General features: G+C 49.9%; 3 protein-coding genes across 7 annotated transcripts in view; 1 reads left to right on the top strand and 2 right to left on the bottom strand.

The window, feature by feature from the left end:
* The window catches only part of LOC127039327 (zinc finger protein 420-like), a 645,607-nt gene that overhangs the window by 218,957 nt on the left and 399,816 nt on the right, over window positions 1-26,834 (bottom strand). The gene's annotated exons all lie outside the window — the stretch shown is intronic.
* Window positions 1-26,834, top strand: part of LOC127039329 (zinc finger protein 665-like) — a 370,491-nt gene that overhangs the window by 56,691 nt on the left and 286,966 nt on the right. The gene's annotated exons all lie outside the window — the stretch shown is intronic.
* The window catches only part of LOC127039362 (gastrula zinc finger protein XlCGF57.1-like), a 261,180-nt gene that overhangs the window by 123,175 nt on the left and 111,171 nt on the right, over window positions 1-26,834 (bottom strand). The window contains exons 1-4 of one of the 5 annotated variants that reach the window (XM_050932934.1): window positions 21,626-21,703; window positions 6,282-6,408; window positions 3,610-3,726; window positions 2,905-3,243 (exon numbers count right to left, since the gene is read on the bottom strand). In XM_050932934.1, coding sequence (XP_050788891.1) covers window positions 2,905-3,243; window positions 3,610-3,726; window positions 6,282-6,408; window positions 21,626-21,649 — 607 coding nt within the window. In that variant the 5' untranslated portion in view covers window positions 21,650-21,703. Of the gene's footprint in view, window positions 1-1,112; window positions 3,244-3,609; window positions 3,727-6,281; window positions 6,409-21,625; window positions 21,704-26,834 lie in introns of those variants that run through there. The other 4 variants (XM_050932930.1, XM_050932931.1, XM_050932932.1 and 1 more) reach the window with 4 other exon arrangements.

Here is a 26,834-nt window from a genome sequence, read left to right as displayed (position 1 = left end):
GTGGAAAATGATGATCAAAATATCTGCTCCCCAGCACAACTTGAAGCAACATCAGAGCAACTGGGAATAAAACAATTTGTTCCCCAAGGGAGAACTCGATGACTAACGATTGCTTTGAAATGAGGGAACAGGATAACCATGATGCTCAGGGTTTGTTTAGACTAGGAAAGTGATGGAGTTTAGGTCAGGACGAGGGGAAAGCTAATGCCAACCACTGCACCTGGGCTGCATCTGCACTACAACTTTTTACATTAAGATCACTAACTTGAGCAGCCAGCGTCATGTACAGTCCCAGTGGATGGAAGGCACAGGTAGTTTTTGCCTCAGTGTACCTTACTGGGATCAAACCTCTCTCCCCCACCTGGAGGTGATAAACATTCCTGGCTGAAGGGACACACACTCCTATGACTCAAAAGGAAAGGAGTTGATAGAAAAGATCACAGGACTGACCCCAAAGAAGGATGAGCTGCAAAAGGCAGAAGCAGGCAACTTATCTGGTGGAGCTGAGACCACGGTGAAGATGATGCAAAAATCACTATGTGGGAATTAGCAAATGTGATTTTTTTTAAAATTTTTTTGGCCAACCCTAGTCAAGGGATCTATTACAATTCTCTCTCATGTGGTCTCATGGTATAATTCCCCACTCTGAACCTTAGCATCCAAAAGATGCGGTACCAGCATGAATTCCTCTAAGTTCAATTACCAGCTTCGGACTTGTAGTGCTACCACCAACCAGGAATTCCAGTGCCTGGTACACTCTGGTCCCCCCCAAAACCTTGCCCGAGGACCCTCAAGACCCAGTCCCTCTGGATCTTAACACAAGGAAACTAAACCCTTTCCCTCACCGTTGCCTCTCCCAGCCATCCCCTCCCTGGGATACCCTGGAAGATTACTGTGATTCAAACTCCTTGAATCTTAAAACAGAGAGGAAAATTCACCCTCCCCCCTCCTTCCTTCTCCCCCTGCCAAACTTTCCCTGAGAGAGAAAGTAATCCTAACACAGAGACAAAATTAACCTCTCTCTCCCCCTTCCCTCCTTTCTCCCCACCAATTCCCTGGTGGATCCAGACCCAGGCCCCTGGGGTCTCACCAGAATAAAAAAAACAATCAGGTTCTTAAACAATAAAAGTTTTTAATTAAAGAAGGAAAAACAATAAAAATGATCTTTGTAAATTTAAGATGGAATATGTTACAGGGTCTTTCAGCTATAGACACTGGGAATACTCTCCCAGCCTAAGTATACAAGTACAAATTAAAATCCTTTCAGCAAAATACAAATTTGAACTCCTTCCAGACAAATACCCATTTGAACTCCTCCCAGCCAAATACACATTTGCAAATAAAGAAAACAAACATAAGCCTAACTCGCCTTACCACCTAGTACTTACTATTTTGAATCTATAAGAATCTGTATCAGGGAGATTGGAGAGAAACCTGGTTGCACGTCTGGTCACTCTCAGAACCCAGAGAGAACAACCAAATTCTAACAGCACACACACAAACTTCCCTCCTTCAAGATTTGAAAGTATCCTATCCCCTGATTGGTCCTCTGGTCAGGTGACAGCCCGGCTCACTGATCTTGTTAACCCTTTACAGGCAAGAGATAGGCAGTACTTCTGTTCCATTAACTCTTAACTATCCGTTTAAGACATGTGGATTTTCTGATGTCTAATGAGGTCGGAGCGCTGACTGAAGCTTTTCCTGCACTCGGAGCATGTGTAGGGCTCCCTGTGTGGATTCTCTGATGTACAATGAGGCCTGAACGATTAAAGAAACAACTTCCACATTCAGAGCATCCATAAGGTTTCTCACCTATGTGGATTTTCCTATGTCTGGTAAGGTCTGAGTTCCAATTGAAGCTTTTTCCGCACTCAGAACACGTGTAGGGCCTTTCTCCTGTGTGGATTCTCCAATGGTTGATAAGGCTAGAGCGCTGATTGAAGCTTTTCCCACACTCAGAGCACGTGTAGGGCTTCTCTCCTGTGTGGATTCTACGATGTGAGAAAAGAGCAGAGCTCTGACTAAAGCTTTTCCCACACTCAGAGCATGTGTAGGGCCTCTCTCCTGTGTGGATTCTACGATGTGTGATAAGGTGTGAGCGCCAACGAAAGATTTTCCCGCACTCTGAGCATGTGTAGGGTGCTTCTCCTGTGTGGATTTGCTGATGTGAAATGAGGGTTGAACTATCCATGAAGCATTTCCCACACTCTGAGTAACCATAAGGTCTGTCACCAGTGTGGATTCTATGATGTTTCATAAGGTTTGAGCTCCGATTGAAGCTTTTCCCACACTCAGAGCACGTGTAGGGCATCTCTCCTGTGTGGATTCTACGATGTGTGAAAAGGGTAGAGCTCTGACTAAAGCTTTTCCCACACTCAGCGCATGTGTAGGGCTTCTCTCCTGTGTGGATTCTACGATGTGTGATAAGGTGTGAGCGCCAATGAAAGATTTTCCCGCACTCTGAGCATGTGTAGGGTGCTTCTCCTGTGTGGATTCGCTGATGTGAAATGAGGGTTGAACTATCAGTGAACCATTTCCCACACTCAGAGCATTCATAAGGTCTCTCACCAGTATGGATTCTCTGATGTTTCTTAAGGAGTGTGCTCTGATTGAAGCTTTTCCCGCACTCAGAGCACGTGTAGGGCGTCTCTCCTGTGTGGATTCTACGATGTGCGATAAGGGTAGAGCTCTGACTAAAGCTTTTCCCACACTCAGCGCATGTGTAGGGCTTCTCTCCTGTGTGGATTCTACGATGTGCGATAAGGTGTGAGCTCCAACTAAAGCTTTTCCCGCACTCTGAGCATGTGTAGGGCGCTTCTCCTGTGTGGATTAGCTGATGTGAGATGAGGGCTGAACTATCCATGAAGCATTTCCCACACTCAGAGCATTCGTAAGGTTTCTCACCTGTGTGGCTTCTCTGATGTCTGATAAGGTTTGAGCGTCGCTTGAAGCTTTTCCCACACTCATGGCATGTGTGGCGTCTCTCTTCCAAGTTGATTCTGTCGCTTGTTATAAGGTCTGAGTGGCTACTAATGTTTCCCTCTGGCCTCCCCTGAGTCTCACAGGCTTTCGTTTTTTCTGGGAGTGCACAAATCCCAGAAACATTCCCTTTGGATCTTCCTGATAAAGTTCCATGTGATTCTCCTTGCTCAGCATCTTCCTGATGGGGTTTCTCTTCCTCATTCTCACTCACCATCCCATCACTTGATGGGAAACAGAGAGAATCCAGACACAGATCACTACCTGCACCAGAAAGAAAGAAAATCTCAGAGAGGAATGGAAAAAAGGATGAACAATCCAAAATAGGTTTGATCTCTCCCACACAATCAGGAGCTGATTTTTCCCCAAAACCTTCCCCAGAAGAGAGAGGAAGGGATCAGTTTTGGTCTGCATCTCACAAGAACACTCAGGGGAAAGTGAAATCGGAGAGCGACCTGCTGCCAGTTGTTAATCAGAATAGGAGGGAAGCCATGAGTCACATCTGCCATATTGCTTCCACATCTGCAGGGAACAATCCTGAACTTGGAGAGCTCACAGGGTCTTTGTAGGGCATCCCAAATGTTTCCTGCATTCCCACACAGTTTTTGAGCTGGTTAACCAAGTCCTCACCTGGGAAGGCAACTCTTGGAAGCACTTCTTTCTCAGAGCCCTGGAGGTCTGGGACCCACGGCTCTTCCCCTCGTTCCAGCTGGGAGATCACATCAGGCTTGGAAACTGGAAACCCTACTGCAGCCAAAGAATACCAGGTAGGTCAGTGGAATTTCTGGGATACTTGTCACAAAGAATAGTCCATGGTTTTAACCCCCAGTTCATTGTTAAGCAGTAACATCCCAAGGCCAGCTTTCTTGGCTCAAAGTGGCAGGAGAATTATGATGATTATAAATCATATTCATTACCCTAGTGCTATGGCACAACAGTGGGTCCCCATAGTGCTAGGACAAGTACAAACACAGAATAGTAGAGGGCCCATGCCCTGAAGAATTTACAATCTATATACACAAGACAGACACAGAATGGGAGAAGGGACAGAACCCACTGTTAGAATAGAGATATTCAGGCCTACCTGTAAAGCCTATAGTTTAAGAACTTAGGTGTATTTTTATCACTTAGCTACTTACAGGAGTATGAAAACAAAGAGTCAAAATCACTGTCTGTATTTGTAAGGGCCTTCTCTTACCGTGACAGACTGAGGCCTTGTCCTTAGGCTAAGGCCTTTGCCTATGCAGCAGGGGCAGCCATAAGCTGTGAAGCAAAGGGTCACATCCTCACATCCCAAACCAGTCACACTGAAATAAGGTGCTATTGGGCTGTTAGGAAGATGATCCTGTCCTGAGAGAGCCCACCACCACCAGATAAAGGAACAGATCTTAAGATGATTAAAGAAAACTTAGTTTGATAGCAGCCAGTCTGGCAAGAAATCACTTCTCAATGCTTGTGGTTTTGAAACCCACATTTTTGTATTATTTTATCTTTATGGCCACCACTTTACAATGTTAATCAGTCTGGTTTTCTAATTGTTTTTGTCTGCTATATAATTAAGTTTGCTAGGTCTAAGTGAATTGGGGTAGTGGGATACAATTGGGTTAGAGAATTATGTTTCAATGTGTTAGGATTGGTTAATTAAATTTCAGTACAATGATTTGTTAAGCAAAGGTACAGCTGAGAATATTACTATATAAACTGAGTCAAACAGGAGGGGGAACAGGAACAGGGAACGAGGACACAGGGTAAATGCTCTCCAGCATCAGAGCTGGTAAGGGGGACATGGGGAAAATGCTCTGCGGTGTAAGAGCGGATAAGGACGACACGCCGCCGAAGACCCAAGGCCCCCTGAATCCTCTGGGCAGTCCTGGGTGACAGTCATTCCCTTGTTTCTGTTGGGTATTCCATTGATGTAGCTTACTCCCAGCCAGTCCTTAATGACCCATTCATATCACCCCAGGACAGCTACGTGACAAAACACCTCACGTCTCCTGCTCCTTCTAATCATAGCAATACCAACCACAGCAGGAAACTCAGGTGTGTATTGTCATCATACAAGTATCACCAAAAGTCCCACCTCTGTCACACACACACTGCTCAAACCCCCTGGAAAGAAAGCAAAGCACAGGAACTGGACGTTAGTCCAGCAAACACAGTGGAGGACAAGCTGCAATCCTCACACACTGCTCAAAAAGGAGAGGCATCTGGGTTCCTACCCATAGAGAGGGGCTGGCTAGAGGCCTGATATCTGAGGGGCCATTCCTTGAGCAGACCATGGAGACAGGCCAAAGGCTTAGCTACTCCTGAACTGTGACATTGCAAAAGCACATTTTGGGGCATTAGGAAATCTAGTGACTCAGTTGTAATGGGAGGGAGAATTAAACTCCTCCAGTGTGAGGAGAAGGCTCAGGAATTGAACGCTAACATTCAGGAGCAACAGCCTCTAATTCTTCCGGAAAAGGAGAATGTAAGAAACAAGAACTGGGCCATGCAACCTCAGGAGGGACAGGCTCAAAGATCCAAGGAGCCTGGAGGGAAGACAACTTGTGGCTGCTTGCAGATGGGGAGAGAGGGGACAAGACTCTCTCCAAACTCTCACTCTTCTTGACCCCGACCTGATTTTACCATCTATGAGCTAGTCTCACGTCTTGTGGGCAATTTTATACTCGCTAGAGGTAAGATGTCATGATCAGAGTATTGCTTATTAGCTTGGAACATGCGTGGAGGGGCAAGGAGGTGAACATAAAGAAATGGGTTATTAAGGGCAGGTCGACACTATAGCCGGGATTGACGCTCTGAAATTGATCTAGCCGTGGTCGATTTAGTGATACGATTTAGTAAACGTAGCCTAAGCTTGCTACAGTTCAGGGCCTTATATTAAGTTGAGGCTTTGCGAGAGCGGTTATGCTGAAGTCTGGGATTTACCTGAGGTTTCGGTAAGGATTCACGGTTAAAGGTCTGGTATCCCCCACAGCTCTAGATCCCCAAACCTCTCCTCCCTCCCACTGATCCACTCAGCCCACTTCCTGGGTGCCCTTCCTCCACACTCCCCTCCCCTTCTTCCCATTACTCGCAGCCGGCACCACCTCCCGGTGCCTTGGGAGCTTCTTGTGTTTCCTCCTCGTCTCTCATTACCTCCTCCCTCCCTGCTGCCTGCTAGTGTATAGGAGATAAGAAAAAAAGGGGGGGCAAAGAAACTTGTCAAAACTTGGATGATGAATAAAGGTATAAAGTTATTACGGCTCAGGTTCTCTAGAGACCCCACAGCTTCTAATAACCCAGGGGACAGGACTCCTTACCCAGCGAGGTCACCGTCTCATAGTTCTCCTGCATGACATTCCAGTAGAGGGCTCTCTGAACAGGGTCCAGCAGAGCCCATTCCTCCCTGGTGAAATACACAGCCACCTCCTCAAAACTCACCGGCCCCTGAAAGAGAAAGAGTCCAACACTCAGGATCTGCTCCCTAGTCACAACCCCACTATTCACAGAACAGCAGCACCAGGAAAATAGAAGCTCCGGGAGGCACATGTTAACAGAGTCCCACCTCACCTAGCTTAGAGCGGCCAGGAGGCATCAGAGGGTGGAAAGAGAACCTTTGTGTCTCCCAGCTGACAGATGGAGGCAGGGTTATCACATTTATCACATAGCTAATAGCCAGAGCTTAATATGGGAGAAGGGGCTGCCTCTGGATCCTGCTGGTGGCTCCCTAGTAGGAATCCCAAAACTCTCCAAATAAAATATGTGGAAGAAAGTGGAAGTCAATAGTAAAGAATCTAAGTTAGAAGGTATCATAACCTTAGTCCCAGATTTGGACCTTAGCGTCCAAAATATGGGGGTTAGCATGAAAACCTCCAAGCTTAGTTACCAGCTTGGACCTGGTACCTGCTGCCACCACCCAAAAAATTAGAGTGTTTTGGGGCACTCTGGTCCCCCAGAAAAACCTTCCCTGGGGACCCCAAGACCCAAATCCCTTGAATCTCACAACAAAGGGAAATAATCCTTTTTCCCTTCCCCCCTCCAGGTGCTCCTGGAGAGATACACAGACACAAGCTCTGTGAAACTACACAGAGTGACCCCCCCTCTCTGTTCCCAGTCCTGGAAACAAAAAGTACTTTTCTCTTCACCCAGAGGGAATGCAAAATCAGGCTAGCAAATCCAACACACAGATCTCCCCTGATTTCTTCCTCCCACCAATTCCCTGGTGAGTACAGACTCAATTTCCCTGAAGTAAAGAAAAACTCCAACAGGTCTTAAAAGAAAGCTTTATATAAAAAGAAAGAAAAATACATACAAATTGTCTCTCTGTATTAAGACGATACAATACAGGGTCGATTGCTTAAAAGATTATTGAATAACCAGCCTTATTCAAAAAGAATACAAATCAAAGCACTCCAGCACTTATATTCATGCAAATACCAAAGAAAAGAAACCATATAACTTACTATCTGATCTCTTTGTCCTTACACTTAGAAACAGAAGACTAGAAAGTAGAAACTGCTTCTCCAAAGCTCAGAGAAAGCAGGAAGACAGACAACAAAGACCTCAGACACAAAATTCCCTCCACCCAAAGTTGAAAAAATCCAGTTTCCTGATTGGTCCTCTGGTCAGGTGCTTCAGGTGAAAGAGACATTAACCCTTAGCTATCTGTTTATGACATGCCCCCCAAATTGCAGACAGTGGGGAAGCTCACTGGCGGCGATTTCCTTCTAGAACTTGAAAATAAACAGATTAATACAACACATAGACCTTTACATATACTCCTAAGTATATAACTAACAGACTTCTACATTTTAAGAACACTTTTTAACTACTGAATTCTGGGAAACTCTCATGGGAGAGTGCATCAGCTACTTTGTTAGAAGCTCCTGTGATGTGTTGAATTTCAAAATCAAAATCTTGGAGAGCTAAACTCCAACGAAGAAGTTTCTTGTTGTTCCCCTTGGCAGTATGAAGCCACTTTAGTGCAGCATGGTCAGTTTGTAGTTGGAACCGCCTGTCCCCAAACATATGGGCGTAGCTTTTCCAGGGCGTACACAATGGCATAGCATTCCTTTTCACTGACTGACCAGTGACTTTCCCTCTCAGACAGTTTCTTGCTGAGAAACACGACAGGATGGAAGTTGTGATCTGTTGCTTCCTGCATGAGCACTGCTCCTATACCACGCTCAGATGCATCTGTGGTTACTAGGAATGGCTTGTCAAAGTCCGGGGCCCTGAGCACAGGGTCAGACACGAGCGTCGCCTTAAGCTGGGTAAAGGCCTTTTGACACTCATCAGTCCACTTAACGGCATTTGGCTGGGTCTTTTTGGTCAGGTCGGTCAATGGGGCAGCGATTTGGCTGTAGTGTGGTACAAATCGCCTGTAGTATCCGGCCAAGCCTAAGAAGGATTGGACCTGCTTCTTTGACTTTGGGACAGGCCACTTTTGGATAGCATCCACCTTGGCCTGTAGGGGGTTTATGGTTCCTCGACCCACCTGGTGCCCCAGGTAAGTCACTCTGTTTTGGCCTATTTGACACTTTTTGGCCTTAACAGTTAGTCCTGCTGCCTGATGCGCTCAAAGACCTTTTCCAGGTGTAGTAGGTGTTCGGGCCAGGAGTCTGAAAAAATGGCCACATCATCGAGGTAGGCAACTGCAAATTCTCCCAGTCCAGCTAGTAGACCATCTACCAGCCTCTGGAAGGTGGCGGGTGCATTTCGAAGGCCGAAAGGAAGGACATTGAATTCATACACCCCCACATGGGTGACGAATGCTGACCTCTCCTTGGCAGGTTCATCTAGCGGTACTTGCCAGTACCCCTTGGTTAAGTCTATTGTAGAGATGAACTGGGCACGTCCCAACTTTTCCAATAGCTCATCGGTACGTGGCATTGGATAGTTGTCCGGACGAGTTACAGCATTTAGCTTACGGTAGTCCACGCAAAAGCGTATTTCCCCATCTGGTTTGGGTACCAGAACCACTGGAGATGCCCATGCACTGGTAGATGAGCGGATTATACCCATCTGTAGCATGTTCTGGATCTCCCGTTCTATAGCAGCTTGGGCATGAGGAGACACTCGGTAGGGTGGGGTTCTGATTGGGTGAGCATTACCTGTATCAATGGAGTGGTATGCCCGTTCAGTCCGTCCTGGGGTGGCTGAGAACAATGGGGCGAAGCTAGTGCACAGCTCCTTGATTTGTCGCCGCTGCAGACGTTCCAGGGTGGTTGAGAGGTTCACCTCTTCCACGCCACCATCTTTTTTCCCGTCGTAGTAGACACCGTCAGGCCACTCAGCATCCTCTCCCTGGACTGTAAACTGACAAACCTGTAAGTCTCTGGAATAGAAAGGCTTGAGAGAATTAACATGGTACACTTTAGGTTTTAGTGAGGAATTGGGAAATGCTATGAGGTAGTTTACAGCTCCCAGGCGCTCTTGGACCGTGAATGGCCCTTCCCATGATGCTTCCATCTTATGGGCCTGTTGCGCCTTCAAGACCATAACCTGGTCTCCTACCTTGAAGGACCGATCTCTGGCATGTCTGTCATACCAGGCCTTTTGCTCTTCTTGAGCATCCTTTAGGTTCTCTTTAGCAAGGGCTAAAGAGTGTCGGAGGGTGCTTTGTAGGTTGCCTACAAAGTCCAGAATGTTAGTTCCTGGAGAAGGCGTAAACCCCTCCCATCGCTGCTTCACCAACTGTAATGGCCCCTTAACCTCGTGACCATACACAAGTTCAAATGGTGAAAACCCTAAACTGGGATGTGGTACAGCCCTGTAGGCAAACAGCAACTGCTGCAACACTAGGTCCCAATTATTGGAGAATTCGTTGATGAATTTTCGTATCATGGCCCCCAAAGTTCCATTGAACCTTTCCACCAGGCCATTGGTTTGATGGTGGTACGGGGTGGCAAACAAGTGATTCACCCCATGAGTTTCCCACAGTTTTTCCATGGTCCCTGCCAGGAAATTAGACCCTGAATCTGTAAGGATGTCAGAGGCCCAACCTACCCTGGCAAAGATGTCTGTTAGGGCCAGGCACACAGTGTTAGCCCTGGTGTTGCCTAGAGCGACTGCTTCTGGCCATCGGGTAGCAAAGTCCACTAAAGTCAGTACGTACTGCTTTCCTCTGGGCGTCTTTTTTGGGAAAGGGCCCAGAATATCCACAGCTACTCGCTGAAATGGGACCTCAATTATGGGGAGTGGCTGGAGAGGGGCCTTGACCTGATCTTGAGGCTTTCCCACTCTTTGGCATACCTCACAAGACCGGACATACTTGGCAACGCCCTTGCCCATCCCCTCCCAGTGGAAGGACTTCCCCAACCGGTCTTTGGTTCTGTTCACCCCAGCATGGCCACTGGGATGATCATGGGCTAAGCTTAAGAGCTTCCCCCGGTACTTAGTTGGAACCACCAACTGTTTTTGCGGCTGCCATTCTTCCCGGTGTCCACCAGAAAGAATTTCCTTGTATAAAAGTCCTTGGTCTATAACAAACCGGGATCGATTAGAAGAGCTGAGAGGCGGTGGGGTGCTCCGTGCCGCCGCCCAAGCTTTCTGAAGGCTGTCATCTGCTTCCTGCTCAGTCTGGAACTGTTCCCTTGAGGCTGGGGTCACCAGTTCTTCCTCAGACTGTGGACTTGGGCTTGGTCCCTCTGGAAGCGATGTAGGTGATGGGGTTGTTTCCGTTGCTGGTGAACCGCTCTCCGCTGGTGCACCTGAGGGTATTTCAGGCTCTGGCTGAGCCTTTTGGGTATGGCTGTCTGTCGCTTCTGCCAGTTTTGGCTCGCTGGCGCCCTCTGGCGTTGAGTTTGAAGATGTAGTTGCACTTGCTGGTGCTGGTTGCTGTTCCAGTTCCGGGCCTGGGACTGGAGATGCTGTGGCTGTTTCAGTGGTAGGCATGGAATCCGGGTCCACTACCTCTGTCTGGGTCTCTGGTAACCCAGACGGGGCCTCTGTGGACGGCTCAGGAACAGGAATGGGTCTGGAAGCTTGCCTGGTTTGGCTACGTGTAACCATTCCCACTCTCTTGGCCCGCCTCACCTCGTTGGCCAAGTCTTCCCCCAGTAGCATGGGGATAGGATAATTGTCATAGACTGCAAAAGTCCACATTCCTGACCAGCCTTTGTACTGGACAGGCAGTTGAGCTGTAGGCAAGTCTACAGCTTGTGACATGAAGGGGTAAATTGTAACTTTGGCCTTTGGGTTGATGAATTTGGGGTCAACGAAGGATTGGTGGATAGCTGACACTTGTGCCCCCGTGTCTCTCCACGCAGTAACCTTCTTTCCGCCCACTCTCAAATTTTCCCTTCGCTCCAAGGGTATTTGAGAGGCATCCGGGCCTGGGGATCTTTGGTGTGATGGTGGTGTAATGAATTGCACTCGCATAGTGTTCTTGGGACAGTTGGCCTTGATATGTCCCAGTTCATTACACTTAAAGCATCTTCCATCTGATGGGTCACTGGGCCGAGGTGAGTTACTGGAGACTGGTGAGGTGGAAGGGTAGGGTGTCTGTGGCTTTACTTGGGTGGTATGTGGGGTCTTTGGCTGTCCTCGGTTGTAGGGTTTATGGTCTGTGTGCCCCCTGGGGTAATCGTTCCCCTTGACAGTAGCTTTCTTGCTTTCTGCCAGTTCCATCCATTTGGCTCCAATCTCCCCCGCCTCAGCGATATCTTTGGGATTTCCATCTTGTATGTACCGTGTGATGTCTTCAGGAACACCATCCAAGAACTGCTCCATTTGTATGAGGAGGTGCAGTTCTTCCAAGGTTTGAATGTTGTTTCCTGTTATCCAGGCCTCATAGTTTTTTGCAATGTAGTAGGCGTGTTTGGGAAATGACACCTCTGGTTTCCACTTTTGGGTTCTGAAGCGCCGACGGGCATGATCTGGGGTTATCCCCATCCTGTATCTGGCCTTGGTTTGAAAAAGTTTATAGTCATTCATTTGCTGCTTAGGCATTTCAGCTGCCACCTCTGCTAAAGGTCCACTGAGCTGTGACCTCAATTCTACCATGTACTGGTCTTCGGGAATGCTGTACCCAAGACAGGCTCTTTCAAAATTTTCCAAGAAGGCCTCAGTGTCATCACCTGCCTTGTAGGTGGGAAATTTCCTGTGCTGTGGAGCAATAATGGGCGCCGGGTTGGTAGGGTTGGCTGGCACATGCAGCCCAGCTTTTGCCAACTCCAGTTCATGTTTTCTCTGTTTTTCCTTCTCTTCATTCTCTTTTTGTTGTTTTTCCATTTCTTTTTGTTGTTTTTCCATTTCTCGGCGGTGGGCCACCTCTTCTTCTTCTAGTTTTCTTTTGTGTGCTGCCTCTTGGGCTGCCTGTTCTCTTTGGAAGGCTGCCAGTTTCATGCTTTCTTCCTTTTCTTTCATCTCCATCTGTTGCCTGTGTTCAGCTTCTTTGATTTGTTCTTCGGCATCAATTTTTGCCTTAGAAGTCATGGTTCCTGTTTTCTTGTGTTGGGGTGCCCTCCGGTGTTTATCTTCTGAACTGCAGGTTCTCTGTTGCCTCCTGAAGTCTGCCTAGCAACAGTGCCTTCAGCTAATTTTCAATGTTAAGTAAACCTGAAAAACCACTTTATTTGCATTCATATAGTGCTGGTAATGACTCTCAATGGGAGTGCTATTGTGTGACAAAAGACCCTCAACAGTCTCTTAATGGCTTCTTGCTTATTATGCAAGCCACAAACTGCCAGAGAGAGCAGAAAATAAAATTCTCTCTGGTTCCCTTTTAAAATCAACTGTTTCTCTCTGCTAAAAAGCCCTTAGCAGAGAAGAGAAAAATATAATACTCCTACTGGCTTCTGGATTCTGTCTATATCCCACCTGCTGCTACACCATATCATAACCTTAGTCCCAGATTTGGACCTTAGCGTCCAAAATATGGGGGTTAGCATGAAAACCTCCAAGCTTAGTTACCAGCTTGGACCTGGTACTTGCTGCCACCACCCAAAAAATTAGAGTGTTTTGGGGCACTCTGGTCCCCCAGAAAAACCTTCCCTGGGGACCCCAAGACCCAAATCCCTTGAATCTCACAACAAAGGGAAATAATCCTTTTTCCCTTCCCCCCTCCAGGTGCTCCTGGAGAGATACACAGACACAAGCTCTGTGAAACTACACAGAGTGACCCCCCCTCTCTGTTCCCAGTCCTGGAAACAAAAAGTACTTTCCTCTTCACCCAGAGGGAATGCAAAATCAGGCTAGCAAATCCAACACACAGATCTCCCCTGATTTCTTCCTCCCACCAATTCCCTGGTGAGTACAGACTCAATTTCCCTGAAGTAAAGAAAAACTCCAACAGGTCTTAAAAGAAAGCTTTATATAAAAAGAAAGAAAAATACATACAAATTGTCTCTCTGTATTAAGATGATACAATACAGGGTCGATTGCTTAAAAGATTATTGAATAACCAGCCTTATTCAAAAAGAATACAAATCAAAGCACTCCAGCACTTATATTCATGCAAATACCAAAGAAAAGAAACCATATAACTTACTATCTGATCTCTTTGTCCTTACACTTAGAAACAGAAGACTAGAAAGTAGAAACTGCTTCTCCAAAGCTCAGAGAAAGCAGGAAGACAGACAACAAAGACCTCAGACACAAAATTCCCTCCACCCAAAGTTGAAAAAATCCAGTTTCCTGATTGGTCCTCTGGTCAGGTGCTTCAGGTGAAAGAGACATTAACCCTTAGCTATCTGTTTATGACAGAAGGTCAGAATTGTAAAAAGTTGGCAAGGGAAGCTATCAGAAACCAATGATCAACCAATGAAAATAGTATCAGAGCGGTAGCCGTGTTAAACTGGATCTGTAAAAGCAGCAAAGAGTCCTGTGGCACCTTATAGACTAACAGACATTTTGGAGCATGAGCTTTCGTGGGTGAATATCCAATTAATCAGATGCATGTGAATACCTACTTCGTCACATGCATCTGAAGAAGTGGGTATTCACCCAGGAAAGCTCATGCTCCAAAACGTGTGTTAGTCTATGAGGTGCCAAGGAAAATAAGAAGGAAGTTTTTAAAAGTACAAAATTAATCCTAACAATGGTAGTGGTAAATTACTAGATGGAAATGGTAGAATTATCAATAATCATGCAGAAGAGGTAAAAGTGTTCAATAAATATTTCTCTCCTGGATTTGGAGACAAACAGATGATGTAACTCATATCATAAGATGTTGACACTGACAGTCTTTCCATTCCCAAAGTAACTCACGAGGATGTTAAACAGCAGCTATTAAAGTTAGAAGTGTTTAAATCAGTGGGTCCAGATAACTAGAGTTTTGAAAGACCTGCTGGAGGTAAAAGCACTCAGGTAGTTTAGTTGGATGCATGGCGCCACCTGCTGTCCTGTTGGGTGATAACAGGCCCTGGAGAGGCTGGCTGAATCTCCAGCAAAGCAGCGTGAGAAGGGCCAGCTCAGCTTCAGGGTTAGAGGGAACAGCGGTTCCCAGAAGCCCCCCAGACTGCACCCCAGGGTGACAAAAGACGGTTACTCACCTTTGTAACTGTTGTTCTTCGAGATGTGTTGCTCACGACCATTCCAGTTAGGTGTGCGCGCCGCGCGTGCACGTTCATCGGAAACTTTTGACCCTAGCAACTCCAGTGGGCCGGCAGGTCGGTCCCTAGAGTGGCGCAGCCATGGCGCTTGATAAATACCCCTGCCGGCCCACCCGCTCCTCAGTTCCTTCTTGCCGGCTACTCCGACAGTGGGGAAGGAGGGCGGGTGTGGAATGGAGATGAGCAACACATCTCGAAGAACAACAGTTACAACGGTGAGTAACCGTCTTTACTTCTTCGAGTGATTGCTCATATCCATTCCAGTTAGGTGAATCCCAAGCCTTACCTAGGCGGTGGGGTCGGAGTGAGAAGTCGCGGCATGGAGCACTGCAGCGCCGAAGGCCGCGTCATCTCTGGACTGCTGGACCAGGACGTAATGGGAAGCAAAAGTCTGGACCAATGACCACCCGACAGATCTCTTGGATGGGCATGCGGGCGAGGAAAGCCAGCGACGACGTCTGCGCCCTGGTAGAGTGCGCAGTCACACGGCCCGTAGGGATGTGAGCCAAGTCACAGCAGGTCCTGATACAGGACGTTACCCACGAGGATAACCTCTGCGAGGAAATGGGAAGCCCCTTAATGCGGTCCGCTACTGCCACGAAAAGCTGGGGGGATTTGCGGAACGGTCTGGTTCTGTCCACATAAAACGCAAGAGCCCGACGGACATCAAGCGAGTGGAGTTGTTACTCCCTGCGTGACGAATGAGGCTTCGGGAAAAAGATGGGGAGGAAGATCTCCTGGTTGATGTCAAAGGCTGAGACCACCTTGGGGAGAAAGGCAGGATGCGGTCTCATCTGTACCTTATCTTTATGGAAGACCGTATACGGGGGGATCTACCGAGAGGGCCCGGAGTTCCGACACCCGTCTAGCTGAGGTGATGGCCACTAGAAAGGTAGTCTTCCAGGAAAGATAGAGCAGGGAACATGTAGCTAACGGCTCAAAGGGAGGCCCCATGAGCCGAGCCAGAACCAGGTAGGGGCAGGGGGTCGGACCTGGGAGTAGAGACGTTCTAGTCCCTTCAGGAATCTAGTCACCGTCGGGTGAGAGAAAACCGAGCAACCATCCCCACCCGGATGAAAGGTGGAGATAGCCGCCAGGTGAACCCAAAGGGATGATATCGCCAGGCCCAGTTGCTTGAGGGACCAAATGTAGTCCAAAATATTGGCAGCAGAAACCTCCATAGGGAGGAAACCCCTCTCTGTACACCAACAGGAGAAACGCTTCCACTTGGCCGAGTACGTCGCTCTGGTGGAAGGCTTCCTGCTGCCCAGGAGTACTTCACGTACCGGGGTAGAGCAGCGTAATTCGGATCTGGTCAGCCATGCAGGAGCCACTCCGTGAGGTGCAGCGACTGGAGGTCCGGGTGACAGAGTCTGCCGTGGTCCTGGGTGATCAGGTCCAGGTGAAGGGGCAAGGGGACAGGATTGGTTATGGCCAGGTCCAGCAACATGGGGTACCAATGTTGCCTGGGCCACGCTGGAGCTATCTTAATCACGCGGGCCCTGTCCCTGCACACATTCAGAAGGACCTTGTGGACCAGTGGGAATGGAGGGAATGCGTACAACAAGTGGGTCGTCCACGGGATAAGGAAGGCGTCCGCTACCGACCCGGGTTCCTGGCCCTGAAAGGAGCAGAACGCCTGGCATTTCCTGTTCCCCCTGGACGCGAAGAGGTCCACGCGGGGACAACCCCACCTCTGGAAGAGTGAGAGGGCGACGTCCGGGCGAAGGGACCACTCGTGCGAGAGGAAGGATCTGCTCAGGCGGTCCGCCAGAGTGTTCCGTACTCCAGGGAGGAAGGAAGCCGTGAGGTGAATGGAGTGGGCTATACAGAAGTCTCAGAGCCGCATCGCCTCCTGACATAGGGGAGAGGATCTGGTGCCGCCCTGCTTGTTGATATAGTACATGGTCGTCGTGTTGTCAGTGAACACCGCGACACAACGACCTCGAAGCTGATGGGAGAACGCTTGACAAAAAAGATGGACCGCTCTCAACTCCCGTATGTTAATGAGTAGATCCACCTCCTGAGGGGACCACAGGCCCTGTGTCCTCAGGGTTCCCAGTTGGGCCCCCCAGCCGAGATCTGAGGCATCCGTTGTTAGGGACACCGACGGTTGGGGCGGATGAAACGGGAGCCCTGCACACACGACGGACTGGTCTAGCCACCAGAGGAGGGAATCCAATACCCCCTGGGGGATGGTGACAACCATGTCCAGCAAATGTCTGTTGGCCGGTACTGCGCGATGAGCCAAGATTGGAGGGGCCTCATGCGGAGCCACGCATAACCTGTCACAAATGTGCAGGCCACCATGTGGCCTAAGAGGGTTAGGCATGTCCTTGTAGAGGTCAGGGGGGCCGCCTGCAAGCGCTGAATGATGGCCGACAGCGACTGGAACCTGGGCAACGGCAGAAGGGCCCTGGCCAAGGTGGAGTCCAAAATGGCCCCGATGAACTCTATCCTCTGCATGGGGAGCAGAATGGACTTGTCCACGTTGATAATGAGGCCCAAGGTAGTAAAGAGGCCGGTGATCCTGCGGACGTGGCTGCAGACCTGCAGCTCTGATGTGCCCCGAATCAGCCAATCGTCGAGGTAAGGGAACACGTGAATGCGACTGCGCCGAAGATGTGTGACAACGACAGCCATGCATGTGGTGAATACCCTCGGGACCATAGAGAGGCCAAACGGGAGGACCGCAAATTGGTAATGATGGTGGTCAACAACGCACCAAAGGAAACATCTGTGTTGTGGCAATATGGTGATATGAAAGTAAGCTTCCTGCATGTCGAGGGCGGCGTACCAGTCTCCAGGATCCAGCGGTGGGATAATGGTCCCCAGGGATACCATGCGGAACTTCAACTTCACCAGATGTTTCTTGAGTTTCCGCAGGTCAAGGATAGGTCTGAGGCCTCCCTTGGCCTTGGGGATGAGGAAGTAGCGGGAAAAAACCCCTTGCCCTTCTCGTTCTCCGGAACCGCCTCTACGGCTCCTTTGTCGAGGAGCGTTTGCACCTCCTGGCGGAGGAATTGCTTGTGAGAGGGGACCCTGAAGAGGGACGAGGGTGGGGGGCGGGAGAGAGGGAAAGACGTAAACTGCAGACGGTATCCCGTCTGCACAGTGCGTAAGACCCAACGGTTGAATGTTATTTGGGTCCACACCTGGAGGAAAAACGAAAGGCGGTTGGAAAACGGGAGGGGAAGGATCCCTGGGGGAAACTGGTACCGCGCCCTCGGGCGCACCTGCAAAACGAAGGTTTGGGTCCAGGTGGGGCTTTGGAGGAGCTCTGGTTCTGCCCCCCCCTTGGTTCCCCGACTGTCTGCACCTGCCATTTCTGCCACGGCGCCTATTGAGGTCCTACCGCTGGCGGAACTGGGGGTACGGCCGGCGCTGCTGCTGTTGTTTTTGCGCCGGAATGGTCTGCGTTGAGTCCCAGGTGTGTGCATCCCAAGGGAGCGCATGATGAACCGACTGTCTTTCAGACTCTTTAGTCTGGGGTCTGTCTTCTCCGAGAACAGGCCCTGGCCTTCGAACGGGAGGTCCTGGATAGTATATTGGAGTTCCGGTGGAAGGCCAGAAACCTGAAGCCAAGAGATGCGGCGCATTGTAACCCCTGAGGCGAGGGTACGAGTGGCCGAGTCTGCTGCGTCCAAGGAGGCCTGCAACGAGGTTCTTGCGACCTTCTTGCCCTCGTCAAGAATTGCCGCAAATTCTTGACGTGCCTCTGTGGCAACAGCTCCTTAAACTTATCCGCTGCCACCCAAGAGTTAAAGGTGTAGCGGCTAAGGAGGGCTTGCTGGTTGGAAACCCTGAGCTGAAGGGCCCCCGCCGAATAGACCTTGCGGCCGAGGAGGTCCATACGCCTGGCCTGCTTGGACTTGGGAGCTGGGGCCTCTTGTCCATGACGCTCCCTCTCGTTCACCGACTGCACTACGAGGGAGCACGGTGTCAGGTGAACATGGAGGTACTCATAGCCCCTGTAGGGAGCCATGTACTTCCGCTCCACGCCTCGCGCAGCAGGGGGGACGGAGGCCGGCGATTGTCAGATCGTATTGGCGTTGGCCTGGATGATCCGAATAAAGGGCAGGGCGACCCTTGTGGGAGCATCTGAGGAGAGGATGCTCACCACGGGATCTTCGATCTCGGACACCTCCTCAGCTTGCAGGTTTAAGTTCTGCGCTACACGCCTGAGGAGGTCCTGGTGTGCCCTGAGGTCGAGTGTGGGAGGGCTGTTGGAAAAAGTGCCTGCCACTGCCTCATTGGGAAGAGGACGATGAGGAGACCCCTGGCAAGAGAGTGTCCATAGGGGGTCTGTCTGAGCCCGCGCCTCTGACTCCGGAGGGAGCTCCATGTCCTGCTGTTTGGACCTGTCCTCGCCGTCCGGAGAGGGAGAGGGGCGAGACAGCGATGCCTCCGGCGCTGTGTGCTCAGCAGTCGCAGGCCTAGGAGGAAGCTGCTGGGGGCCCTGGTCTTGGTGGTAAGCCCAGGATGTCCAGAACCCCCACTGCTGCGGTCCCTAGTCCTGTGGAGGAGGGTCTTGAAAAAGGGCCGTGTGCCTGTCTGTGTCCAGTGCATAAACACTGTCTGCCTGTGATGACACAGACGGCTGTCTGGAAGGTCATGGAGGGGCCGAACGCGGCTGGTAGGGATCCCTTCGTCCTGACGCCAAAGATGTTCTTGGTGCCGGGGACCCGTACCGGGAATCATACCGGTGCCGAGATTGGGACCAGGGTCTGCCTTGGACTCGGTGCCGGGAGCGGGACCGGTGCCTGCCGCCGACTCGGTGCTGAGAGGTCGACCGGGACTGGGACCTGCCACCAGCTCGGTGCCAGGAGGTCGACCGGGGAGTTGATCGCTGGCGGGAACGGCTCCTAGAGTCCCAGTGCCGGTATTGGTGACTTGAACCAGACCGGGACTGTTTGGAGGATGACCGGCGCCGCGAGTGCGACCGGTACCGCCAAGGAGAGCGGTGCCGGGACTGCGAGTGGCACCGGGATCGGGAGCGTCCACGATGACAGGGCCTCGACAGCGAACATGAGTCCCGAGACGGCGCTCTCATCGTCGGCTTGCCTCTGGACACCACCCGCACCAGGGGTATCGGGGGTGGAGGCTGAGTTGGCTCTGTGAGATCGATCAGGTCTTGTGCCGAAGCGAAAGTCTCCGGCATCGATGGGACCAATAGCTCAATCCCAGATCTTACGGGGGAGCTAGGACGGACCGGACTCGACGGACCCTCCGGGCCTGGAGTCGACGGGATCCCTACTGGTGGTGCCGCAGCCGAAGTAGGTGTCGGGCGCTCCACTCGAGTCTGCCTGGATGGAGTCGCAGACTTCGAGGGCCTTGCTTCGGGTCCCGGTGCCGGGGAAGGACGGTGCCAGGGGGTCTTTCCGGTGCCGGCGCGGTCCGGTGCCGGTGTAGAGGCGACGGTCTGCGAAGCTGCCGGGTTGAGTGCCGCTTCCATAAGGAGAGTCCTCAATCTCTGGTCCCTCTCCTTTTTTGTCCTAGGCGTAAAAGCCTTGCAAATGCGGCACTTGTCTGAGATGTGCGCTTCCCCCAGGCACTTTAGGCACGCGTCGTGGGGATCGCTGGTCGGCATCGGCTTCTTACAGGCCGCGCATTGTTTGAAGCCTGGCGAAGCAGGCATGGGCCCGGTGCCGGGTGCCAGGAAGGGCTACGGCCCCAACCAGCTAACAAATATTTACAACTATTTACAACACACCAATTAACTAACTATACTTAACAACTATTTACTACTAACTACAACTATGAACTGAAAAACGAAGGAGAGCTAGGGACGTGGAGGACAGCTATGCCGCGCTCCACAGTTCCAACGACCGACACGGCGGTAAGAAGGAACTGAGGAGCGGGTGGGCCGGCAGGGGTATATATCAAGCGCCATGGCGGCACCACTCTAGGGGGCAACCTGCCGGCCCACTGGAGTTGCTAGGGTAAAAAGTTTCCGACGAACGTGCACGCCCGGCGCGCACACCTAACTGGAATGGATATGAGCAATCACTCGAAGAAGAACCCATCACACCCTAGAGTACACAAGTCTCAGTAGGTTTGTCACATCCTGTCCCCTCCCTTTCTCCACCACTAGCAGCTCCCACCAGTGGTGAGCTCCAGCTGGTTCGCATAAACCGGTTCTTAAATTTAGAAGCCTTCTTAGAACCGGTTGTTCCAGAACAACCAGTTCTAAAAAAGCTTTTAAATTTAACAAAGGCTCGAGCAGCTGTCCACCCGGCCCCCGGCTCCAGCTCACCTCCCTCTCTCATGTGAACACTCCGCCCTCCTTCTCCACCCCCGCTTCCCGTGAATCTAATATTCACAGGAAGCCTGAAATAAGAAGCAGGCAGGTAAGCTGGACCGGGGATGGAGGGGCAGGGGAGGGCGCGCGCGGCCCAGTCCAGCTCCACCTGAGCGGCTCCCCCTGGCCCTGGCCGAGCGCCACAGCCAGGTCCCAGCCAAGCATCCCTGGCTCGGGCTGGTCCCGGCCGAGCGGCTCCGACTTGGCCCAGTTCTGGCCCCTGCACCACCAGTTCCAGTCGAGCGGCTCCAGCCCGGCTCGGAGAGTCAGGTCCTGCAGTGCCAGTCGCGGTCCCAGCAGAGTGGACCCGGTCCTGGCCCCAGGCAGTGTGGTAAGGGGGCTGAGAGAAGGGAGGGGGTGTTCGGTGGGTTGTGGGGGGATTGATAGGGGTCGGGGCGGTCAGAGGGCAGGGAACAAGGGGATTGAATGGGGGCAAGGGTCCCGGGGGGGGGCAGTCAGGAAGGAGCAGGGGTTGGATAAGGTGGTGGGGGGCAATTAGGGACAGAGAGAAGGGGTGGTTGGATGGGGCAGGGGTTCCAGGGGGGGCATCAAGAATGAGAGGAGGGGTTTGATGGGGCAGCAGGGGGCAGTCAGGGGATAAGGAAAGGGGGGAATGGGTCAGGGGTCCCCGGGGGGGGTGTCAAGGATCATGGGGGGTTGGATGGGGCACGATCCCCTCGTGAGGTGAGGAGGAAGGAACCTGTTGTTAATATCTTGGCAGCTCATCACTGGCTCCCACCCTCCTACACATTTACTGCTTCTCTCCCTCCAAGCAGAACCCACCACCAGCTCCCTGAGAATCCCTTACCTGAGCCAGCTCCATTGTAGCCATTGCCTTCCTCTTGGGAGTATGGGATGATCTGGAGCAAAACGTGGACGTTAATCTGTAGCCTGCCAGGGGGAGAAGGGCAATGTGAGAGAATTCAGACAGGGTTTCTCTCCTTTCCATAAAACAACTCTCATTTCATTTAAATAAGTCTTAATACAGGTTATTACAGAACTGGCTACAAGTATTGTCTTTGTTGTGAGATCTAAGATTCAACTGACCTCAGTAAGTGACTGGTCCTTTCGGAAAAGGTCAGACTTGACACAGCCCTGGCTGGGATGATTTAGTTGAGGATTGGTCCTGCTTTGAGCAGAGGGTTGGGATACATGACCTCCTGAGGTTCCTTCCAGCCCTGATATTCTATGATTCTATGACTGGCAGTAACCTGAACATTGCTGTGATTTGTAGGGTAAGGCAGTGGTTCTCTACTAGGGGTCCTGGGCCTGGTGGGGGCCACTAGCAGGTTTCAGGGAAGGGGCCAAGCAAGGCCAGCACTACACTCACTGAGGTCCAAGGCAGAAAGCTTAACTTCCAGCACATGGGGCTGAAATCCAGGGCCTTGAGTCCCTACCTAGGCCTGAAGCCAAAGCCTAAGTAATGTAGATTTGTAGGGCCCCTGTGGCATGGTACCCCGAGAGAAGAAAGTGCCCTGAGGACTCAGCCAGAAGGTTGAGCCCTGACACACTACTGGCTTAGAGGGTCTCTGCCAGTCAGGAAGGGCTAGCAGCGAGGGAAGACTGGCAACTGATGGTTGGAGGGGTGAAGAGGTTTGGGGTATGGTGGGGGAAGAAGCATCTGGGACAGGATAGCCTGGGGCTGGGCAGTCTCCATAGAGGACATTTGCTCCACCTGTGCCCTTTGCACACCCTCTTGCGAGTAGAGAATGACCACCCTGTCCCCCCCGCCAGAGGCAGCCGTGTCTCAGGACTCTCCCAAGTTGCACCCACTAACTCTCTTCCCATTTGGGGTAGAGTTCGGGGCAATAAATTACCACCAAGATGAACTCAGCTGAATGCTGGTTGTTCTGGTGCCACAGGGGCCTCTGGTGGGTGAAAGGCAGAACTGCAGCACTTCTCAGGAAGGATGTATCTTCTTCAAGCCAAAAAAAAAGGAATTCTGCGCTGGACGCGAATTCTGTGTATACGCAGCGGTGCAGAATTCCCACATGAGTAACCTGTGCACACCTGGCACAAACATAACCTGCTCACTCCCATCTCTTCTCCCTATGTGTCGAGTCCCAGAGCTGCTGCTGTCATTAATGCACAGAGGCTTTCACTCCCGTTAGTGCTGGCAAGACCCAATCCAGTGACAGGACTGAACCCTTATTTTCCTATCACATGGGAGAGTCTCAGCTGAGGGGGAGGAGAGATGGGGACGGGGTACAAAGGGGAAAGTTGTTGTACCCATGTTGATCCCAGGAAAGCAAAAAGGTATTTTTAATTGGTTCTAAAAAAAATCACCGCACCCACCTTGTCTCTCCAAGAGATCTGAAAGTGGCAGAAGGAGACAAACAGGAAGACAGAGCTCAGGACTCTAAGCCAAACATTTCAAACCCCTGGAAGAAACAACATTTCCCTTCTGCCCCTGGGTATGTTTGGATCCTATATGACGGACACCCCATTCCCCTCACAGGAGCAAACGGAGACTGCAGCCAGCCCCAGATGGTCTTTCCCAATCCTGGGATGTTGGTTGTGCCAGTTTGTGTGTGGTGGGTGCACGGGCTGGGTACAGCTGGACCCATCTGCAGATTGGAAAGTCAGGGCAATTCTAGCACAGCTTGGGGGCTGTGGGCAGGGGGAGCAGTTCTGGAGCTGGGCCTCTCCTCTTTAGCTCCCATGGCACATGGCTCTGGCAGTATCAAGTGGGTCCATCCCTGCAGGGGAAGATTGGGGTAGTGTCTGAGATCAGGGTGAGAAATGGAGGGGGGTCCATGCTCAAGAATGGAGGATGGAATTCACCTCCCCACCCCTCTGCAGAGCTCAGCAACTAGCGATTTATCCAGTGAAGTGAATTTCACTCTGGGTGACTTTGAGTCAGCCACGGAAAGATCCCTGTGCCTTAGGTTCCACACTGGCCACAGGACTTTACTAGTTCTCCCTCCCCAGACGGCCGGGGGCAGCCAGGGATAATTAGTGGGTTATGGGAATTAGAAGATGAAAATTCACTAAAAACAATGATATTTGTGTATTTATTATTAAATCCCCAGATACCCACCAATCCCCATCCTCCTTCCGATCAGCTATAAATATCTAAGGGACTCAGCTATTGATCCTGCAGTCAGTTCCTGCCCTTCCCCACTTTCTAAAGCAGCACTTTTAACAACAGGGCAGGGAAACATGTAAATACTTTGAATGAAATTCCAGAAGCTGCTGAGCATGGAGAAGTTAAAATGAAACCAAGGTTCCACCTCTCCAAGGAGCTGGCCCATAGTGCAAAGTAACAGACACTCTCCAGAAATCTGAACTGGCTACTTCATAACTGGTAAAATGTTATTAATCTGTTCACTTTGGGAATTACCAATAAGAGAAACAACCCAGTGGCAGTTATATCCTGAGGAAAAGATCTCATGTGTCTTCAGATCATACTCATTTGTAACCTGGAACTTTATACACTAAAATGCCTAATTCATAGCCCTACAGTGATTGCCTGGTGTCACTACAGGACAGAATTAAGGTTGGTGCCTTAGTTGTGAATTTTCATCCCCTAACACATTGCAATTACTGTTAAGTGGGTTTGACAACATTTATTTTTGTCTATTTCTTTCTTTTAATTTCAATAGATAGCGATAATTATTTTTAAGCCCTTTTTTCAATGTTTACAATTTCAATGTTCAGAGCTGTGGGAAGTTATGGGAGTCATCAGACAACAAATATTTAATTACAGTAACTGCTGAGATTCCAAAAGCCAAATCATATAACTGTTCAAAGAGAAATTGTCAATGTCACATGCAAAATATACAGTGTAAATATCCTTAAATCAAACTCGACTTTCTCCAGAAGCATTTCTGTACATTATCTATGTAAATATTTTTTTGTGTATGTGTACAGTAAAAACTAACATTACTGCAATTTATTCATACAAATCTAATCATTTCAAGCATAATTTTAAGTAATGAAATACTTGAATTCTTTCACTTCCTCATAGACTTTAAGGTCAGAAGGGACCATTATGATCATCTAGTCTGACCTCCTGCACAAAGCAGGCCACAGAATCCTACCCATCCACTTCTATAACAAACCCCTAACCTATGTCTGAGTTACTGAAGTCTTCAAATGGTAGTTTGAAGACCTCAAGCTGCAGAGAAGTGCAGTGGAAGTGACCCATGCCCCACGTTGCAGAGGAAAGCGAAAAACCTCCAGGGCCTCTGCCAATCTGCCCCGGAGGAAAATTCCTTCCCGACCCCATATATGGCTATCAGCTAAACCCTGAGCATGTGGGCAAGACTCACCAGCCAGCACTCAGGAAAGAATTCTCTGCAGTAACTCAGATCCCATCCCATCTAACATCCCATCACAGACCACTGGGCATACTTACCTGCTGATAATCAAAGATCAATTGCCAAAATTAATTGCCAAAATTATGCTATCCCATCATACTACCCCTTCCATAAACTTATCAAGCTTAGTCTTAAAGCCAGATATGTCTTTTGCCTCCACTACTCCCCTTGGAAGGCTGTTCCAGAACTTCACTCCTCTAATGGTTAGAAACCTTCATCTAATTTCAAGTCTAAACTTCCTAGTGTCCAGTTTATGCCCATTTGTTCGTGTGTCCACATTGGTACTAAGCTTAAATATTCCCAGACTGGAATGTTTCATTTCAGGATAATTACTCCCTCCCTGTGATGTATTTTACTCTCAGTACCGTAACCCTCTTGAGATGTAGCTCCTGTCTGGGAGCTCTGCTGAGGCCAGTGGCATTATGATCAGAAGGTGACACACTGACACATGAGCAGAGACACATGTGGGAGGGTGGAGGACGAGGTAACATGGAGCCTACCAGGGTTGAACATGGCCCTAAGAGCAAACACCCTCTCAGCCTCTCCTCTCTCCCACCTCCCAGAGTCAGTAACTCTGATAAATTGTTCCCTGAAATCTAAATAGCCCCAGTACAAGAGACAGTGATTAACGCAGTTACCTTAGAGGCTGCAGCGCCAACCCCCTGCCTGGATGAGGAGGAGGAAGGATTTCAGTAGAAATGGGTTAGGTTGGGAGAGGGCAGAGCTGATGTGGGACTGGGAGCCAAGTTGACCAAGAGGCCAGAACTCATGGAGGGTTTGGGAGAAGACGTCAACAGGATTGGGTAGAGGCATTTCAGTGTATTTTCTCCATTAAGCATTCTGCCATGTATTTAATTTAGAACCTTTTCATTCCCATCTAAACACCTTGGAGCTAAGCTGGGTTGATGCATTTAATTAAGTGTTTAATCAGATGCTCATACAACACAAAGCAGTCAATAATGGGTGTGCTTTCATTCATTAACTTGACTGTGTGCTGTGCATCGCTTTTAAAAAAAGATGGTGTGAGGGAGTGTCAAAATTTTAGGCCTTAAGAAATAGTAAGTAGCTATCAGTTCATTTCTTTCCTAATTTTAATGTCAGTTTTGAATCAGTATTAATACTATGTTGTTTTAACAGCAGTAGGGTCCATTTGTATAATTGTTTGCAAGATTTCATTGGATACTGTAAACCAGTCGTCTTCACCTTTTATTCTGAGATTCCTAAATACAACCCAGCGCACCTCTCCTGAAAGACTGCAAGCCCTGACCGGTGACATGTTCCTTAGAGAGCAAACACCTGACGAGCCCTTTCGCCCTAAAATGCGCATTTGGCTCTTTGACATTGCTTTATCCGCCCCACCAGAAAATGCTAGAGGGAACCCGGTCATTACAGCCGACCTTTGCTAGGTACAGTTCTACCAGCTATGGGCCAACATTCAAATAGTTCTGTTTGTTTTATCTTTCATTCAGCTTTGCAATTCATAGATCCCATTTAAAAACTGGAAGTGAAATAACTGAAGCAAGATAAGAAGAGAGCGGCATTGGGCATAGGTGGGGGGAAAAAATAAATGGAAAGAACCGACTATGCAAAAAGGAACATCGCAAACTATCAGAGCCCCAGACCCCCGTCCAACAGAACCCACCCCAGCCAGGCATATCAAGCTGGGTTCCTGAAAAATCGCCCAGCCCGTCTGGC

The sequence above is a fragment of the Gopherus flavomarginatus genome, chromosome 23 (assembly GCF_025201925.1).
Source record: "Gopherus flavomarginatus isolate rGopFla2 chromosome 23, rGopFla2.mat.asm, whole genome shotgun sequence".
Lineage (NCBI taxonomy): Eukaryota > Metazoa > Chordata > Testudines > Testudinidae > Gopherus > Gopherus flavomarginatus.
This window is presented reverse-complemented; position numbering and strand designations above follow the sequence as displayed.